General features: G+C 39.3%; 1 protein-coding gene across 1 annotated transcript; it reads right to left on the bottom strand.

Annotated features, from left to right (window-relative positions):
- Positions 1 to 1,908: 1,908 nt before the first annotated feature.
- Positions 1,909 to 14,323, bottom strand: aqp9a (aquaporin 9a). The gene is made up of 6 exons (XM_088996550.1): positions 13,428 to 14,323; positions 10,775 to 10,901; positions 8,314 to 8,451; positions 7,438 to 7,556; positions 3,286 to 3,503; positions 1,909 to 2,385 (listed from the first exon to the last, which is right to left on the bottom strand). Exons 1-6 carry the CDS (start codon positions 13,503 to 13,505, stop codon positions 2,172 to 2,174), a joined length of 894 nt encoding a protein of 297 aa, XP_088852676.1. The 5' UTR covers positions 13,506 to 14,323; the 3' UTR covers positions 1,909 to 2,171.
- Between the last annotated feature and the right edge of the window lie 43 nt (positions 14,324 to 14,366).

Below are 14,366 nucleotides of genomic sequence, written 5' to 3'. Positions count from 1 at the left end.
CTAAATTTTCAAGAGGTTCCTTCGTTTCTGAACTAAAAAATATGGAAACTTGGCGATAGAACAAACAGGCAGGCAACGTGGAGATGTGTCGTTCGCGAATGAGCGGAATCTTTGAAGTGAACGTCTAGAGCCGGTTCCGAATGGGGAGCCGTTTGTAGGAGCCGACTTTTTTTCTCCGTTCGGTTAAAGCAGCACATGATTAGTCAATATCCCTGGTGGAAGCCAGGTGGTAGGGTATAACCCTACCGTTATATACACACACACATGGGCACAAACATAACACGCGCACAAACAAAACACGCGCACACGCGCTGCAATGAGGACAATGGGAGTAATAATAATACATTTGATTTCTAAGCGCTTTTCAAAACTCTCAAGGACACTTCACAGTCACGGGAAATGAACTTTTTTTTCTACGAATGAGAAGCGGCAGTCATTCGCGCCAGCGTTCACTCAGCTCGGAAGTGGTTGGTACTGTCTGCTTTAATTGTCAACGACACCATTTTTTTTGTTTCCTAACTGACATCAGAAAAACGTTTTATAGCATCTAAAATACCTAAAACGTGCAGGCTGATATTTTTAGTCAAATGCAAAACACTAATGACTTAAAGTGTCCCAAAACTACTTCAACATAACCCGGAAATGGCGAGTTTCAGAAGGTCCCGCTCCCTTGTTCGTGATGTCACTATTGGTCACACACTGCCGTGCTCGAGAATCAAAACAATGGATTCAGATTCGGAGAAGATGCTTTCTTGTTACTCATCCAGTTATAAATACGATTGAAATAGTTCTGAAGAGGAAAGCATAAATGTTTGCAATTGATTAAAGAAGTCCTTCCGGATCAATTCGAGCTGTCAGGACTTCAATGTAGCATCCCAGAAAATGCACAAGAAGGCGCCCAAGCTCCATTGGAAATGGGCTGATTTGTCTGCTGGGAATTTGTGTCAACTAGTATCAAATAGTAGTCTTGGTGCAACACACAACGATTCACCATCGCTTTATGTTTCCCTTCTAATTTCGGCATCAACACGATGTTTTCAGACCAAACAAAGTACCCAAAATGCATTGTGGGTCGCTTTCTCGATGAGGGGCGTTTAAGACGTGACGTCACGTCTGGATTCGTCATCAACTCGAAAATAAGACTTCCTGAATATTCAGCGCGAGTCTTAAAACGTAAAATATAGATATTGCTGTGGAATCTTTGTAAAATACACTCAGTAGAAGTCATTTGAAGTGATTTTACAAATTATAGACACAACTTGTCCGGGGGCGTCGGTTGTCCTTTAAATGGAACAGACACACCCATGGAACATGTCCTGGTTCTTGATCATTTTATATTAATGTTATGTTTGATATAAAGAATATAAATTAATGAAAGAAAGTAAACATGACAGTTCATAATCTATCTTGATTAGCTACCTCACATGTTAAATTTCAGATCATCAAGTCATAAATCGAGAGATTTTCGTACTTGCTACTCTGTGGTGTGTGAAAATAATGTGAGGTTTAGAAGTACAAATTAGAGGTAAATAAAACACAAAATTGATTTCATTGTTTATTTATACATTCAATTCGTATATAACTGTGTTTTGTTTTTTATATTTTCTTTTGTTTCACCTTACAAATGAACTGTCTGTATTTTGTCAATAGTTGCTTTATAAAGTGAGTATTGTGGTCAAAATTGGGAGTCTCTCGATCAAATCCTGAGACTTAACATGTATGACATTAGCTGTTGAAAGTTGTTGTCATGATGACCTTGGATCACCAAAGTAACTTTTTGGACCCGTTAAGCTTATTTGGTGACAAATCCTCTTGAATCCTGTTTTTATGCCAACAGTCCTGTGGTGGTTTGGAATGTAACTCACTAGATTACATAAAACAATTAATACAAATGCAAAATCCAGCAAAGCGGTTTGTAGAAATTTTAATTTAAATAAACAACAGGAATCTGGTTTGCTCAAGAAAATAAAACACCAACAAAACAAAAAAAAGTACAAATACTTAATCTATTGTAATATCATAGGAGCAATTGTGAGGGAGATTATCGTGATTGCCAATATTCCTAATATTCCACAATAAAATATTTACAACTCATCCATTCAAAATGGTCAATACGTTACCAGGAAGTCATGTTTCAACACGAGCAGATAATACAGTTTCAGAAGAGATATTTAACTCATGGTGATCATCTCATATTTGTCCTTCAGGCTGCAGTCTTCATCCTCCTCATCTTCATCCTCCTCTTCGTCACCCCCCTCCTCGTGAGGCTTCTCGGCTTCGGCGTGGGGATGGTGAAGCTCGATGAGCAGGTAGTACAGGACAGCGGCGACCACAGCCCCAACCATGGGCCCCGCCACTGGGATCCACCACCAGTATCCTGCCGTGCTGCAGACAAACAAATGGCAGGTTGGTATAATGGACGCCATGTTGGGTCAACAACAACAACAATCGATGCCGTCTGTTGAGTGCATGTGACATTATATAATAAGCCGACAATGTTTATTGCCTCATCGTTCATTTCAATCAATGTGTTTGTGGGCGACGCAGTTGACCAGTGGTTCACGCGTCGACCTCACATTACAGTGGTTCAATTCCAGCTCTCGCATTTGTCACGTTCCGGTTGGCGACCAATGGGTGGCACTGTCGGACCCACCTGCAGCTGCACAGGCGTTGGTCGTTTTAAAAGGACTCCTAGCATGACCATTCAATGTCGGCTCATTGTTTGTTTCATCCTGTCAGATTTGTATTGCCTTGTCATGTTTTACTCATGGTTTTGTTTGCTACTTTGAACCTTTTTGTTCTGATGACTTTGTTGTTTGAGATTTTGTTCCTGCGGACTTTATTTCATACAATTTGTCAAATGCACCCTGCTCCTCCCTCCTGCCTGTATTGTTTGGGGTACACAACCATCACCACCTCGCAAATCGTAACAGCAGCATTCCTGTGTGGAATTTGCATCTTTTCTCCGGGTACTCCAGTTTCCTCCCACATTCCAAAAACATGCGCGGCAGGCTGATTGAACACTCAAAATTGTCCCTCGGCGTGAGTGTGAACACGATGGTTGTTTGACTATGTGTGTCGTGCGATTGGCTGGCAGGGTGTCCCCCGCCTACTGCCCGGAGACATTTGGGATAGGCTCCAGTAAGCCCTTCAACTCTTGTGTGGATAAAGCGGAACGGAAAATGGATGCATCAATATTATTTTGTCCACTAACCAATCAAGTATGGCTGATGGCGATCATAAATCACCCCCTGTCGTGAAATCCCAAATGTTTCGTGAGCTCACCTGAAGACCTCCATTCCCCATCCAGCTACAGCAGTGAACACTCGCGGCCCGAGATCTCTGGCTGGATTCAAAGGGTAGCCACAGTTCAATCCCATCGACACCCCGATGGCCATGATGATCAGTCCGATAGCCAGTGGCTCCAGTCCTTTTGGAGCGCCGATGTTTCCTCCGTCGATGATGGCCAAGATGCACAGTACGAGCATGCCGGTGCCCACCACCTGCATGGAGGGCGATAACGTCAAAACTGCGAACAGAAATGGAAACGGTTGGAGTTCTTAACGTTATTATCAATCACCAATCCTATTTCACTCGAGTAGTCTGGAGTCAGCCAGTTGTTTGCCCTCAAAAAGGAAAAAAACCCACAGTGTTTCCATTAATTGTCATTTGAAATGTGATTTTAGCCTCTTAGCTCATTGAGTTTCCGTGCCGTGAGAGATCGTTGTGACGTGAGAAAGTATCTAATGTCACTTTTTTAACATAAAAAAATGTTATAAACGATTTATTAAACTTTAATTTTTTTTATAAAACACTTATTAAGCACTTTCTACAAATATGTTGTTGACGGGTGTCCGTGCAGTAAAGACTGGGAGTGTAATTTAACATTCGCCCGTGTGGCAACCAGTGATGTGTCGTTCGCGAACGAGCCGGATCTCTGAAGTTAACGAAGAGAGCCGGGTCCGAACAAAGAGCCGGAAATGAGAGCCGACTTTTTTGGTCCACGATATCCGACACACGCAGCAGTGAAGAGAAAGGGGAGTAGAAGGGGGTAAAAACGTCAAATTTATGAAAATTAAACCTTATAATAAGCACTATTTTCATAATACACACCCACCACGGCTGGCGGAGTGATCTTCGGCGGAAGCACACGACCGAACAGCACCAGAGGTTAAGTTACCAACAGTCCTTATGGAGGTGACTCTCCTTCCATAAGCCATCAACGACCATCAAAAAGGTAAATAAAACTTTATTTTACAGCACAGTTTATTTCTTTAATTACAGTCGTCATGTAATGCGCCTCTCTTTCCAAACAGCAATTCCCTTCGACTTCCAACGCCATTCCATCAAGCCATAAATGACCATCACAAATGTAAATAAAGTGACTTTATGATACAATGCAGTGTATTTCTTTCATTACAATACAATTGCACATTTATTATACATAAAATAAGGTATGTTGTGTGTAGTTTTAAGGCTTATTTAGTTGAAAAGTATATTTTATGGAAACCCGGGAACGGATTATTCCCATTTTAATGGTTTCCTATGGGATTTTTTTTCTTCGAGATACACACTTTTCGCCTTACACACTCTGTCTGGGAACCAATTAAGTTCGTAAGTTGAGGTCTCACTGTATTATTAATATGAAAAGCAAATTAGTGACAGCTGATCATCAGACCAGAGTAAACCACAGGGAAAGTGAAAGTTATTGGATGCTCTCCGTGCACATATAAATCAAGCCATATAAATACAAATATAATATAATATAATATAATATAGTGTATTTTTTACATGAGTAATTTGTTTTTCACATAATTTTACATGATTTCTGGTAGTTAATTTAAGCAACAAAAAAAACGAACAAACTGAAGAGCCATTTGAGAGCCAAAAGAACCAGATCTTTTTTGTGAGCCGAGCCAATCAAGCCATCACTGGTGGCAACACGCGGCTGATTGTTTTGTTCCTCCTAGAGAGCTCGTGAAAGCTTGCGATGACAGTCATGGAGAAGTTTTTAAAAAGGGCAACTGCAAACTCCGAATTGGGCTCTGAACAAGACTCTGACCTGGATGAAGGCCCTTGTGTTCGTCTAAACAGGCCCATGTTTCACACTGACTGAGAAAATATATTGGAATTAAATATACTGTTCAAAGTGTCATTTGATAACATTTTTGGTTAGTGGTGCGCTGCAGAATTTTGCCAATGTAAAAAAAGTGCCCTGGTTCAAAAAAAGGTTGGAAAACACTGAGAGTCTATACAAGAGCAAATGAGCAAACTCTGTGTCTGTTTTGTCATTTTTTTAAATTGTCGCCTGTATGTTTTTCCCAAGATAATTTTTAATCAAGGCAACTATATTTGTTAAAGAAATAATAAAACTAAAAATTAAGCTAAAAAAACATTACCACACTGTCAGAGATATATATATGACAGTCAGACACTGTGGACGAAGACTCGGAATCAGAAAGATTGTCCCTACTGCCGGGAGGAGACGCAGCCATTCATGACAGACGTCTCAATTCTGCAGCCCTCTGCCAAGCTATTTATTGAGAGTATATGCAAATTAAAGTGATACATTAGTCAAACATAGTTTTCTTGATTTGAATACCACACCTCTGGAACGTTCTGAGCCCCAACAGCTCTAAGCAATAAAACATTGTCTTTTCCATGAGCTGATACATTTGTAACCTGGCTAATGAGCTCTTCCTGTGCAGGTTGTTCAAGTCGTAAATAAATTCTGTGCAAGGCCAGATCTCCTAGATGAAGTTGACAGTTTAACTTGCTGTGTCTGTTGACATGATTGACCCCAGGTTTGTCTGTGTTTCAATTGTGTATTCAGTCTCACATGTTGGCTAAGCATATAACAGCATGAAACTTTTAAATATGATAATATAAAATTACTGTATGATTAATGACTTTATTCCATTCTGTAGCTTTATCTCTTATTTCTATTTATACTTATATTTTATTTATTGTATCAGTGCTTGTCTGTGACTGTAAAGTGTCCTTGAGAGCACTTTATTTGCTAGCTATTTGGTTTTTGCTATCTATTAGCTATGTAGCTGGCTAGCAAGCTAGCTATGAGTCATCTATTAGCTGGCTAGTTAGCTTTCTATGAGTGGGTTGAGTGAACGCTGGCGCGTGTGACTGCCGCTGCTCACTCGCAGAAAAAAAATCCTGTGACTGTAAAGTGTCCTTGAGAGTTTTGAAAGGTGCTTATAAATGAAATGTGTTATTATTATTATTATTATTATAACTTCTTATTCTGTCTAAACTCTATCACACACTGCTAGCTAAAACTAGCTGAGTCGCAGAGCAACGGCTAATTTGAAAAGAAACCATTTCTACTCTGTTAGGTTTACCCCGTTATTTGGTGGATAGCAAGATAAGATTGAGACCAATTTTTGCACGTTTTGTTATTAGAACTGTGGTTTCCTTATTTTCACAAATACTAAATACTGTATGGTTGACAAGTGAACAATGTTAAGGTCATGTTGTTAACTCATTCACTGCCATTCTACAATTTATTCGGGAATTAATTCGGGAGTGCCATTTCCGAATTTATTTGGGTTTTTCTTGCAGGGTGCTGATAAAGCGCTGGTCAGACCTCTGGTAATGTTTTTTTCCCTTCCACGAGGGGAAGTATTTGCCTTTTGTCCATATTAGTGCTTTTTTTTAGTTTCAGCTGTTGTTAAAGCGCTATATGCTGTCATTCAATATGTATGTATTGCATTGTATTTTGGACAGCCGCCCTCATTTCAAGCTCAAATAACTCCAGACCCATATAATTTAGGAATTAACTCTTTTTTTCTCATGAGAGAAGAGAGTCTAAGGTTTCTAACGCTCCATTGAATGTTTATGTAGTCCTAAAACTCAATATTCTGTGTGTCCTGGAATTTGGGTGAAAATGACAAAAACCCTGGCACTGGAGTGGACACATTTTTGCACGTCTGGCAGTGAAGGAGTAAAAAATGAGCCACAAAACATTGCCTTCATGTTCAATAATAATGGCTCGAGTTGATGGCTGAGGAGTCAGGTTTTTTTTTCTTCCTAATTATTTCCTAGAAAAAAAAATTCATGATACTTACAAATACATATTTGTGAGCTTCCAATGTTCAGAAAAACTCCTGTCAAGCCCGAAACCTGAACCCGATTACGTATCTAGATCTCACTTCAACCCATTTTTAGCAGGAACATGTTTTTTTTTTTTTTTGTTCAGTGCACCGATTTAGCAGACTGGAAATGGTGATGAGCATCGTAGGCCTGACCTTCCGGTGACTCGGGTCATTGAACCCAAAACCAAGCAAAGCAAACGATGGGGGTCGCTCTGTGACTAAATGGGGCAATCAATGTCACATAATAGATATTTCCTGGATTTTCCTGGATTTGCTATCGAAATGGAATGAGGAGCCCAATGATTGGGCTATTGTGAGTTGACTTCACCTGATCAATGAATCCTCCAAGAACGGACAGGTGTCTCGCCGGGTAGGATGCAAAAATGTGTCCGGTTGCATTGATTCCCGTCACCGACAATATTCCGCTGGTGAAGTCCATGAAAGCATCTGTGAGGGGTATAGAGAGTTCTTGACAAACTACTAATGTACAGTTGGTGTTTTAGACAAAGCAGCGATTCACCTTATTGTGAGTGATCATCAAGTGTTTGTTCAATTTTACTTAACTGATCTGGAATCTATTACTAATTTAGTAACAGTTGTGTTTCTTGGTCAACTATCTATGACATTAGGACTATTACATGGATATATATATATATATATATATATAGGGCCAAAACTACCAGTAAGACTTTAGTTCGCTGACGAAGCATCTTGGATAAGAAGTGAAACGTCCGACACCTTAAAAGAAGTACAGTTGACGGGTGAAGAAACCTTTTGTCCAATGGACCACTCATGTACGACTGAGAGCTTACACAGACCTAACCCCGTAATGCTAACCAGAACTCTAAACCGAAATTCTAACCCTAACAGTCTAAATAACACTCTAATCCTAAACCCCTAACCCCATAACCCCTACTCCTTAACCCTAACCAAAACTCTAAAACGAACCTCCTAACCCTCATCTCACATGCTAACCCTAACCCTTGGGTTTGTTTCCCAAAATATAGCTTACGATACAAAACAAAAAAGAAAGAAAAAAATGAACATGATTACTAGTAAATCACTAGATATAATGAGGGAATATTTTATGACATTTTTGCTTGGTGGCCTGCTGTCAAATCTCTCTGACGTCAAATGTGCCTTGGCTCATTAAAAGCTGTGAAACACATCCAGAAATTCAGTATGAAAACGATAATATGCTCACCATAATACAATCCAAATACTGCAGCAGCGCCAGAAAACGCTCCAAGAAACTGAGCAATGACGTAGAAAGGAAACTTCCAGATCTTCAGTTTGCCAAGGATCACCATGGCCAGAGACACAGCAGGGTTCACATGGCCGCCTGAGGTTGAGAATGCATGAGAGAGGCCTGCGGTTGGTATGACGGGTCTGAAGGCCCTGAACTCATTCACTGCCATTCACGAATTTATTCGGGAATTGAAAATATGACGTATTTGTTCAAATTTTTGTTCAGGTTTTGGTTTTTTTCTTGTTTGGGTGCTGGTAAAGCGCTGGCCAGACCTCGGGCAATATTTTTTTTTTCCCCCTTCCACAAAGGGACAGCATTTCCCTTTTTTAATATCAGCGCTTTGTTCCAGCTTCAGCTGTTGTTAAAGCGCTATATAAACCAATATGTACTGTATTTGATTGTATTTTGGACAGCCGCCCTCATTTCAAGCTCTTATAACTCCAGACCCATACAATTTAGGAATTAACTATTTTTTCTGATGAAAGAAGAGAGTATAAGGTTTCCTACGCTGCATTGAATGTTTATCTTGTCCTAAAACTGAATATTCTGTGGGTCCTGGAATTGGAGTGACAATGACAATAATCCTGGCACTGGAGTGGACACAATTTTGCATGTTTGGCAGTGAATGAGTTAAATAAGAGTTACATTTCAAAGTGGTTTGGACCAAATATGACATAGCTAATATACAGTATTTATGATATAAAGCATTTATGATCAAATTGCTGTTGTTTTTTTGGGGCGGGGTCTATGATGTGTTTTTCAGCAAAGTTGACTTAAAGGACAACCGACGCCTCCTGACAAGTTGTCCATAATTTGTAAAATGACTTCAAATCACTTCTACTGAGTGTATTTTAATAATATTCCACCGCATACAGCTATATTTTACGTTTTAAGACTCGCGCTGAATATTCAGGAAGTCTTGTTTTCGAGTTGATGACGATGCCTGACGTGACGTCATGTCTGGAACGCCCCTGACCGAGAAAGTGACACACAATGCATTTTGGGTACTTTGTTTGGTCTGAAAACTTCGTGTTGATGGCAAAATTAGAAGGAAAACACATAAATAACGCAATGGTAAATCATTGTGTGTTGCACCAAGACTACTATTTGATACTAGTTGACACAAAATCCCAGCAGACAAATCAGCCCATTTCCAACGGAGCTTGGGCGGTATCTCGTGCATTTTCTGGGATGCTACATTGGAGTCCTGACGGCTCGAATTGATACGGGAGGACTTCTTTAATCGATTGCAAACATTTATGCTTTCCTCTTCAGAACTATTTGAATCATATTCATAACTGGATGAGTAACAAGAAAGCATCTTCTCCGAATCTGAAGCCATTGTTTTGATTTAAGAGCAAGGAAAGACGTCCTAGCGTGACGTCACGAACAAGGGGGTGGGACCTTCTGAAACTGGCCACTTCCAGTTCATTTTTTTGCAGATTTTGGACACTTTAATTCATTTTTATTGGTGTTTTGCATTTGACAAAAAATGTCAGCCTGCGTGTTTTAGATGCTATAAAACGTTTTTCTGATGTCAGTTAGAAAACAAAAAAATGGTGTCGGTTGTCCTTTAAGGCTTGTATTGGTTTGTACTGAAAAACAAACATTTAATAAAATAAATGCTCGATAAATGTACAACATGTACATACAACTGGAGAGATTACTACATATGTTACTACAAAAATGTTCGTATGGACTGTTGTTTGTAACTTGAATGATTGTAAGTCAGGGAGCGTCTGGAGTGTGTATTTTTTTAAGTAATGTTTCAGTTGTGTGTAAGAGATAATACTGATTGATGTCCCCAACGGACTCCTGAGGTTAGCATGATATATTCTCAGGGGCAGCAGAGGGAAGCAGCTCTCGACTGGGAAACGTAGGGGTTGGTTGAAGAAAAGCAGACAGACTCTCAGACAAGTTACTGGCCGTAAATTACCACCATGGGGCTGCTATGGTGGTCATTTTTCCTTCTTTTAAAGAAATAAAACAGTATGGCTTCAGCCATGTTATTTGCTCCTGTTGGTCAAGCAATTACGGTCACGTTTTGAAGCCAATGTTTGCTAGAGTTGCGCGGACGAGGGCCACGATCAATGTTTGCAGGACATTCAGCGCCCCAGGTTATGGACGACCGCAGAGATGCTGCGCCGCGAGGCTCCCAAATCAATGGACAGCGCACACACATTGACTGCAGTAGAAATAGCACGTTTCTGCTCGATGGGAGCACACTAGAATCACGGAGGTGGCACGGGAAACCATATGTATAAAAACAGACAACCGTTCATATTTCTGCCTCAAAATTTTTAGTTAAAAAAAATGTGTTCCTGAAAAAGAGCCAACTGTCGCAATCGTTCACTAGGATATGGTTCATGTTCTTTTCAGTCTGGCAATTTATCATGAGTGGCATAATCATAATTACCTGATACTCCACCAGCTACGTAGACCGCCATCATCAATCCTACAGAGAAGCCAATGTGCACGGTGAGTGGCTCACCCAAAGAGTTTCGACTGAGGACGGTTTGGGCCACTGAGCCACAACCAAACAACTGAAACACAGAACAACAACATATTCACCCACACATTATAGAACTTAAGCTTTTAAAAAAACATACAGACACTCCCTAAATTACGAATGAGATACGTTCCAAATAGTTGTTCGTAAGGTGAATTCGTTTGCAAGTTGATTCAGTGCTATACGTATTTAGTATGGAATGTATATTTTAAGGACAACCGACGCCCCCGGACAAGTTGTGCCCATAATTTGTAAAATCACTTCAAATGACTTTTACTGAGCATATTTTACAAAGATTCCACGGCATATAGCTACATTTAACGTTTTAAGACGCACGCTGAATATTCAGGAAGTCTTGTCTTCGAGTTAATGACGATGCCTGACGTGACGTTACGTCTGGAACGCCCCTGACTGAGAAAGCGACACGCAGTGCATTTTGGGTACTTTGTTTGGTCTGAAAACTTCGTGTTGATCCGTGTTGATGATGAAATTAGAAGTAAAACACATAAATAACACAACAGTGAATAGTTGTATGTTGCACCAAGACTACTATTTGATACTAGTTGACATAAATTCCCAGCAGACAAATCAGCCCATTTCCAACGGAGGTTGGGTGCCATCTTCTGCATTTTCTAGGACGCTACATTGGAGTCTTGACGGCTCGAATTGATCCGGAAGGACTTCTTTAAAGGACAACCGACGTCACTTTTTTGTTTCCTAACTGACATCAGAAAAACATTGTATAGCATCTAAAATACCCAAAACACGCAGTATGATATTTTTAGTCAAATGCAAAACACCAATAAGAATGACTTTTTAAATTGGGCATTTTCAGAAAGTCCCGCCCCCAGTTCGTGACGTCACGCAAATACGTCTTACATTGCTGGAGAATTAAACAATGGCTTCAGATTCGGAGAATATGCTTTCTTGTTACACATCCAGTTATGAATATGATTCAAATCGTTCTGAAGAGGAAAGCATACATGTTTGCAGAGAGAGAGAGACAGAGACAGAGAGAGAGAAAGATAGAGAGAGAGCTCTCACATCACCTCACGTCAGTATTGGCGGCGGAAAGAAGCACTACTCGGAAAAAGGCACAAAAATAAGGTGTGCCAAACTTGTAGCAACATATTCAAAAAGACTTTAGTCTGTAATTGCTGCCAAAGATGCTTCTACAAAGTATTAAGAAAACGTTCTGAATACTTATGCACAGGTGATGTTTTTTTTATTTTTAATAAATGTACAAATATTTTACCAAAACCTGTTCCATGTTGTAATCATGGGGTATTTTGTGTAGAATTTTGATGAAAAAAAGGATTTTATTCCTTTTTTCAAGAGGGCTGTAAAATTAAAAAATGCGGGAAAAGTGAAGCGTTCTGAATACTTTCTAAACTGTCTATATTTATATTTATATATACATATTTATAGAAATATATAAATATAAATTTCTTCACTGTGAGGCTAATAAAGGCTAATTTAATATAATTAAAATTATTTATTATTATACATTTTTATTACAATTATTTACTACTAATTATTTAAACTTTAGAAATGATTTTTTTTTCTCTTTTGACTTCAGGATGGCGCCGCGAGAGTGGCCGCCTTTACAGCAGCTCCTGTATAGCAGGGTCCGGCACCGCCATGTTTGGACAGTAGGGATATATATATATAGGGCCTAAACTACCAGTAAGACTTTAGTTTGCTGACGAAATTTCTTGGATAAGAAGGGAAACGTCCGACACCTTCAAAGAAGTACAGATTACGGCTGAAGAAACCTTTTCATCGATGGACCACTCCTGTACGACTGAGAGCTTACACAGAAGCAGCTCCTGTATTTTGTTTTTGTACTTCATTTACTTCCCTCTTCCTTTCATCCCATTACTGCTGTGAAAGGTACATTTCTCCACTGTGAGACTAATAAAGGCTAATGTAAATCTAAATCAAAAACACAGGTGTCAAACTCAAGGCCCGGGGGCCAGACGTGGCCAACCACATCATTTTAAGTGGCCCGCAAAAGCAAATCTAAATGACAACGTCCATGATGCTTGCTAAAATTTGTATTCAACTTTTTAAAAATCACGTTCGATAAATCAGTGACATAATTTAATCGTGTTCTTGTGACCAAACCTCGCATAACTGCGACTTAGTTGAATAAAACTTTATTCTTAGCGTCTTTGTGTAGTTTATCATTACGGCCCTCCATGGGAAATAGTCACTACAATGTGGCTTTGCGACAAAAATGTGTTTGACACCCTTATTTTTAAAAAGACAATCAATGTTCTTCATTTGGCAATGATATTTATTATTATTAATAGGTTGTTATGTCAGATGAATTGGCAACATGTTTCAGTTTTTGGTAAGATGTGATCCAGTTCAGTTTCCGTATCTGCAAACTAAAACCACAGTATGAATAGATGAATAAATCTAACAGTATTCGTCAAAATAACATATTTACAAATGCATATTTTTATGGCTTTCATCGTTTTAAATTGTCTAATTGACAGTGGAATTGCGCGAAAAAAATGAATACATTCCACATGCACATCTCAGTGCTACTTACAACCAGAACGAAGGTTCCAAGGAATTCTGCCAGAAATTCCTTCAGTATTCCATGTTTGATCGCACAATGTTTCCTCATCCTTTTGTTGTTTCAAAGTTTTGCCTCAGTGCTGACCGTGATGGGAGCGTCAACGTTCTATTGCTTTGTACAACGTTCACTTCTGAGGAGTGGATGTCATGTCGGCTCTCCAATACTTGCCCAGAGCAGCCATTCAGCACGCAGGATTGATTTGCTCGTACACCCATCGACAAGGTTCCAGGCACAGTGATTGACACGTGGTGGCTATTGTGATGCATGATTGCGATAGCACAGAGATGACACTGTAGGATTTAATTTGTTTTTTATATTGTTTTTTTTGGGTGGAGTATGGAAATTCTGGAGTTTTATCAACATCAATACATATTTTAAAAAATACAGTAGAAGGAACCATTAGTTGGAAGATATTTCTGATCAACCTCAATGGAGCAGAATATGTACAATGTGAGCAAATGTGTTTAAAAAGGAGGTTTAAAAAGGAGGTCAGTACATATTCATCCAGAACAGTGGTTCTTAACCTGGGTTCGACTGACCCTCAATTTAACATGTCAATAATAATAATAAATTCCATTTATAAGCACCTTTCAAAACTCTCAAGGTCACTTTACAGTCACAGGATAAATTTTGCGGTGGTTGAGCAGCAACATGCGCTCACGTTCACTCCACCTGGACCACTATGTTTATTTATTTGCTGTCTATTAGCTATCTAGCTGCCTAGCTAGCTATTTATTAGCGATCTATCTATCTATCTATCTATCTATCTATCTATCTATCTATCTATCTATCTATCTATCTATCTATCTATCTATCTATCTATCTATCTATCTATCTATCTATCTATCTATCTATCTATCTATCTATCTATCTATCTATCTATCTATCTATCTATCTATCTATCTATCT

The sequence above is a fragment of the Hippocampus bargibanti genome, linkage group LG05 (assembly GCF_051943395.1).
Source record: "Hippocampus bargibanti isolate YZ-2025 linkage group LG05, ASM5194339v1, whole genome shotgun sequence".
Taxonomy (NCBI): Eukaryota; Metazoa; Chordata; class Actinopteri; order Syngnathiformes; family Syngnathidae; genus Hippocampus; species Hippocampus bargibanti.
Note: the sequence above shows the minus strand (reverse complement) of the source record. Positions and strands in the feature narration are given on the sequence as shown.

Excerpts from the sequence above, each read along its gene's own strand:
- aqp9a (XM_088996550.1), bottom strand. The coding sequence starts at position 13,505 with ATGAGGAAACATTGTGCGATCAAACATGGAATACTGAAGGAATTTCTG. Across the intron at positions 10,902-13,427 it reads TTGGAACCTTCGTTCTGGTT|TTGTTTGGTTGTGGCTCAGT; the intron begins GTAAGTAGCACT and ends TCTGTGTTTCAG. Across the intron at positions 8,452-10,774 it reads CGTAGCTGGTGGAGTATCAG|GCGGCCATGTGAACCCTGCT; the intron begins GTAATTATGATT and ends TCTCAACCTCAG.